General features: G+C 40.5%; 1 protein-coding gene across 1 annotated transcript in view; it reads right to left on the bottom strand.

Annotated features, from left to right (window-relative positions):
* Window positions 1-1,365: 1,365 nt before the first annotated feature.
* The window catches only part of LOC308105271 (putative endonuclease 4), a 5,485-nt gene continuing 850 nt past the window's right edge, over window positions 1,366-6,000 (bottom strand). The window contains exons 2-8 of the mRNA XM_080455914.1: window positions 5,610-5,803; window positions 5,006-5,215; window positions 3,461-3,643; window positions 3,117-3,248; window positions 2,739-2,843; window positions 2,065-2,194; window positions 1,366-1,680 (exon numbers count right to left, since the gene is read on the bottom strand). Of these exons, the coding sequence (XP_080312040.1) occupies window positions 1,620-1,680; window positions 2,065-2,194; window positions 2,739-2,843; window positions 3,117-3,248; window positions 3,461-3,643; window positions 5,006-5,215; window positions 5,610-5,802 (1,014 nt within the window). The 5' untranslated portion in view covers window position 5,803 and the 3' untranslated portion in view covers window positions 1,366-1,619. The remainder of the gene's footprint in view (window positions 1,681-2,064; window positions 2,195-2,738; window positions 2,844-3,116; window positions 3,249-3,460; window positions 3,644-5,005; window positions 5,216-5,609; window positions 5,804-6,000) is intronic.

The following is a 6,000-nucleotide window of genomic DNA, read 5'->3' as shown; positions in this document are numbered from 1 at the left end:
TCCAAGTTATGGCTCATTTATACTTTGCAAGACCATGTCCCATGTCGCTTACTGTTTTTCATTTGAGAATCAAGAGAAGATATCAGTTTCTCATAGCACAAGCTGTTAAGTCCACACATCATACCCCATCATACACAGTGACCAGCAAAAGAAAGACAAGCTGTCTTCAAATCTCTCTTCACGTCTTTCTTTGTCTGATGTCTAGAGTGCGCAGCCTTTGCTGTCATCAACACACTTATCTTCTTCATCAGTTCTTGTTGCAATCATTCATTTCACACTCTCCACTGTTATGTTACCTCCCCACCTACAGTAGGCTATAGCCTAGACAATTATGCCCTAAGTCAGGTTAACAACAATCATCTCAGATAGGCGTTCTGAGACCAAATCTTATCAAACCAGTGGCATATTACTATTATTGTAGCAATTTGAGGGTCCTTGACATGAAAACGTTTGATAACACTGGTCTAAAGGACTTGAGTTTGAAATTCAGGTCCTAGTGTGGAACCAGTTGAGAACCACTGCTTTATGTGTGTGTGTATTTGATCAGTGTTAGAGTTTAGCCCAACTTGTGTATAACTGGATGCTGTGTGCGTGCCAGTGTATGGTTTTCTTTAATGTGGACACCTGTATGTGTATATGTGCGTGCACACACATGTGTGTATGCGTGTGGGATGGGATGTCGAGTAGGTGTCACAGTCACCTGCTGCCCTCCCAGGGCTCACATGTGTGTCTAGTGGTGTGTTGGAGTTGATGTCTCCAAGGAGATTCAACAGCTGCACCATAGGGTCTGTATTCAACAGCTGTGTGCCTTGGGTGGTGGAGAATGTTTCTAGTGCTATGGAGGAATGTGGTGTATGTGTGTGTGTACACATAACTATTGAATATATATATAGAGGTAGACGTTGACCAGTTTTCTATGCATGAACATTGCTATACAAATAAATGATGATTCACATATGATCATTAAGATCATAAGTTGATTTTGAGCTACAGAAGAGAATAAAGCAGTAGCCATGTTTGCCGTGTTAGAGACGACCCCACTCCAACCCACCTACAGTACTAGGTCAAGTAGGCTGTAAAAATTAATATTTATATATTTATAATTATACATTTATTCAATGTCGATAACAAATGCATATTTTTTTACAGGTGCCTAAAGGTCTGGGATAGATGTGCTGGTGAAATGCTTTAGTATAGAACCTTTGTTTTTGTCCTTATTAGGGGACAAACATGTATTGTCATACCTCACATCCTTTCCAGTGCTTTCTGGAATGAGGCCTAGGGATTCATGCACTCCTACTGCCATCTACTGGTTAAAGGCAGTCACTGCCATTTATCAATAAATCAGTTATCTGAACGTTGGTATTCATTTGACTGGTTTTATTCTGTTAATTAATGTAGCACTTTGGGTGTAAGAAATGTGCATTATACACTTTTATTGATATTATTAACATTTATTATTAACAACTCCTTTTTAAAAGGAAAATAAATATTTTTTTTTTGAAAAACAAAGCAAATTCTGGAAGTAAACAGTCTTTGATCCATCCATCCTCTATGGTCCTTGTCCATCACCCAGTGGATTTGCAGAGGACATTTTTGTGCTCATAGTATTTTAATTCCTATTCGTTGTCACAGAGGGAATACAGAAGCTTAATCTGTTCTGGATATTCAAATCCTGACCTGTGGGGAATGCATACACAACACATCAACATCCATTCAATAATGTAATATGCCTTATAATAAGCTTTGCATCCTGATTAGTGGTTAAGGTTAAATATATATTTATAATATATAAAGACTGGGTTTTTAGGATAAATTCATGGAAAGGGGACTTCTACCACTCCTTCAGCTGTAGTTTCTTCCCAAAAGTTTGGTACCCTACTTATTTTTTTCCCAATCATTTATTGAAAACAGACTACAACAACAACAGACTACAACAACAGACTCAGACCTACATACAAAACACTGTACGTACAGAAAATCATAAGCGTAAGACAGAAAACAAGAACATTAAAACACCATGACCTCTGAGTATGACCCTTTGTCCCCCTTCAGCCCACTCACCGTCCAGGGGTCTCAAGAATCATAGGGATGTTGTCCAGTCTTGGTTCGTTAACGATGTCTTGGAATGCTGCAATTCCGATATTTCCCTTACCGATGTCCTCGTGGCGGTCAAGGTGGCAGCCCAGCGCACCTGTCAATCACACAGATGTACAGGAACACTGAGGAGGAGGAGTCTAGTACTTAGAGGAGCTCCGGTGTGGGAGGACCCAGAGTTATACTGAAGGTTTTTATACCTGGGATACCAGGTGAATGCAATAAACTTCTCTGGTGCTAGTAGTCTACATCCCCTGGACCAGAGCTGAGAACCACTATTGTGGAGTTTACTAATGTTACGCATCAAGTACATTATTGCAAGTTGCAGAGAATTCATGCAACTTTTGTACAATCCCACATTTTCTTGTAGAGTATGGATCCTATTCTACCAATTATGAAGAACTCTTTTCCACGTACGCAAGTTTGTAGCTGGACACCACTGCCTGAGTTGGTCAAGTGAAGTGGTCGCGGAGAGCTGGTTCCACGTCATTGCAGACAGGCCTACAGGTACCCACACCACACCACAGATAACCCCTAACATGTGCTGACCAGACGAACCTCTCACATAATAAATTGTCTAAATAAATAAACTGATATTGTTTTTATGTAAGAAACTCAATAGAAATCATTTGTTAGTGTACCTTTGGAGTCATTGAGATGAAGGGCTTTGAGGTAGTGAAGTCCCACTGTCTGATCAAACTCATCCAGCACACTCTTCACCCCTTTCTCAGCAGCCAGATCATATCCTGGTACGACATTAGAGATCATTCAGAGCTAGACAAATACGTGGCAAAATGCCAGATTGAGTCTCTGTAGCACTGGTTTTTGAGGCTGCAAATGTAGTTCCATTACTAATTATTACATATCAATTTTAGGGGGAAACTAAATCGTTATCTGAAAATGATCATTTTAGAATGGCACTTCTAGCTTCAAACTAAAATTCAATTAGCTAACTTATATATATATATAACTTATAGAGGCAGATACAGAGGGATTCATTTCAGGGTTCACTCATTCACCTGCAGCGAAGGCATGGCAGGTATCCAGACATACCGCTACCCTGGTCTGGTCTCTCACCCGGTCTATGATGTCCCTCAGCTCAGAGAACTTGCCTCCTACAGTATGGCCTTGGCCACACATGTTCTCTATCACTGAAAACACAACAGTAAAATAAAGAGAATAGAGAGAGAGATATATATAAGATGAATACAGGTTTAATGCACCTTTTCTATTACCTTCAGTTTGAGTGAGTGATCCTCATACAGAATGTCTTTTCAAAAAGGAATAGGATCACAATTGACAGTGAGGAATATGTTACCTCTTTTTGCCTTTGTACCTTCTACCTCCAACTACTCTATAATACCTGTTACCACAGTAGGCACTTGCTGGTGGGCGTGGTTGATGGCCCCGGCGATCTTCTCCACACATTCCATGGTGGTGATGGTGCCTAGAGAAGAGCCAGGGTGAAAGTTGTACAGGTGGAGGCCCAGGGCATTGCACCGACCCAGCTCATCTATCAGCATAGCCCGGCTTTTCTCAAACACATCTGCATGGAATATGTGGAGATGCACAATTAATTGAGTACAATTATATGGATTGTAAATTCAATATGAGCAATAATGAAATATTGTCATCGGAAAACCTACTGCCATACAGTCTTAGTCATCAAAACTAATAATCATGCATAAGTACTGTGATCATTATCTTTTGCAAAAGAATAATTACTTTGGCATGCAACATGGCATGCTTACCAGGACATGGTGAAATGAGAACATAGGACACAGTCATAATGAAATGTGGGCAAGATGTAGTATCCAAAGGTTAGATAAAGATGTGCAAGAGAATGAGAGAGAGAGATGTGGCTGCATCATGATAGGCAACAAAAAGTATTCCCCTGATTATTGTGTAAGACATTGTTAACATGAATATCAATTATATATGTCCTAATGTTAAAACATCTTATATTGACACTTTTACCCCTGTCAATATTGTATGACCATTATTATCTCTGCCAGGCCGGAGATCATGTTTTCGGCCCTGTTTGTCTGTGTGTATGTCTGTGTGTGTCTCCACGGCTAATCTCACAATTCCTTGAGCACAGTCTGCATACTGCCAGTAGGCCACGTCTTAAACCGTAGGTCATACACTCAAAATGTATTCTTCCCTGAATTCCTTGGTTCATGACACAACTGCCTATATAGGCCATACCCATTTCCACCTAACTATATTTTCTGCTATAAAAATACAACTAAATTAAAACACTTTTTTGTTGCTAATCCTACAGATTCTGTCCAAACCTGACAACAAGTGTTACATAATGAACTCTGGAGTCATGTGATAAAAATATATACCGATTTATTATAAAAGCGCTTTCACTTCTGACCATTGGGGGGCCCACAAATGTGAAACATTTACCCGTATGTCATAGAAACATATTTTTCCCCTGCGGCTTCCTCAGGTACCGATGGCTACAACAACCCATGACTTGTGGTGGCGCAACCACACTTTACAATATCTCAAAATTGTCTAGTTTGTATCAGTTTCATAGACCGACTGGTCAGCTGGTTTCCACACTTTGGCTGCCTGTTCTAACTACTGTATTATTTTGTGTCAATTTGGACAGGCTGTCATTTACATTCCCACCCTGATTTGTGTTCCCAGTCTAGCCCTGTACAAAAATAATTAACACAAGGCATTAATGATCAGCATTCTTTATCATAGCCTTTCCCTCCATTGCCCTGTGACTTTTCACGCACGCGCGCACAAATGTGCGCACATGCACGCATGCACGCACACAGTTTTATTTGTGCAAACTAAAATAGCTAAATAACATGCACAATTATCTGGGGAGCCCTAAAAAGCATAGAGGGAGAGAGGAGAGTCATGGCACAGTATCTATCACACACACCTAATTTAGGAGACCCACAGTTCATCAGATAGGATCCATGTGGCAGAATGTGAGCTGGGTCAAACCCCTGAAGTTGACATTGCTCTTGAAACTTGGCTGCTGCGGTGGGGTTCAAGGGAGGCCTCGTCCACGCCCGCTGGGAGCCCAGGAAGAGAGCAAAACTACGGCCACCAAGATCTGTGCAGGCCTGCACTGCTTTCCACATCCCATCTATGGATCACAAGGACAGAGCACAGGTTAAGTAATGGTAAGTTAAAGGGATAGTTCACACCCAAAATGACTTTTTTCCTATTGATTACACACCCTTAGAATTCATGGAGATTTTTGTCGCATTCCTAAGCCAATAAATGTCAACTTAGAGTCTCCTACCGGAAACATTAGCATATTTCCGCCGGTCATCAAATTATTGGCGTAGGAATGCGACTACACAAAAAAAACTCCATGAATTCAAGGCTTCATGGGGTGTGTAATTGATAGAAAATAAGTAATCTTTTGGGTGAACTATCCCTGTCACACAATGTTGCATTTAACTCTTCAGTACAAGAGCTGCAATATCATAGATGTGCAATGTGCATTGTGTTAGTGATTCATAACGTAAACATACCTTTAATGCGAACATGAGCTCCAATGTATTTTTTACTCCCTCTGTCGCCTCCTTCGAGCTCTCTCCTCTTTTCTGTGTCTTCTTCAGTGGGTTCACATGCTGTCCCAGTGTCATTCTCCTCTTCTTCTTCTTCTTCTGAATCTACATACTCCACCGATTTGATTGTCCTTGCTACTTTCTTTCTGGGAGCCATGCTATAACATAAGTCACAATCAACATCAGTCTATACAACTGTTATAACCTCATCCACACAGTGGTCTTACCCAAGGTCTCCTCTCAGCAGTGGTGTAAAGTAACTAAGTACATTTGCTCAAGTACTGTGCTTATAAGTACAATTTTAAGGTATTTTTTTACTTTACTGGAGTATTTCCAATTTTCAGTACTTTTACTT

Source organism: Gymnoscopelus braueri (assembly GCF_963280865.1).
Source record: "Gymnoscopelus braueri genome assembly, chromosome: 17".
NCBI classification, from domain to species: Eukaryota; Metazoa; Chordata; class Actinopteri; order Myctophiformes; family Myctophidae; genus Gymnoscopelus; species Gymnoscopelus braueri.
This window is presented reverse-complemented; position numbering and strand designations above follow the sequence as displayed.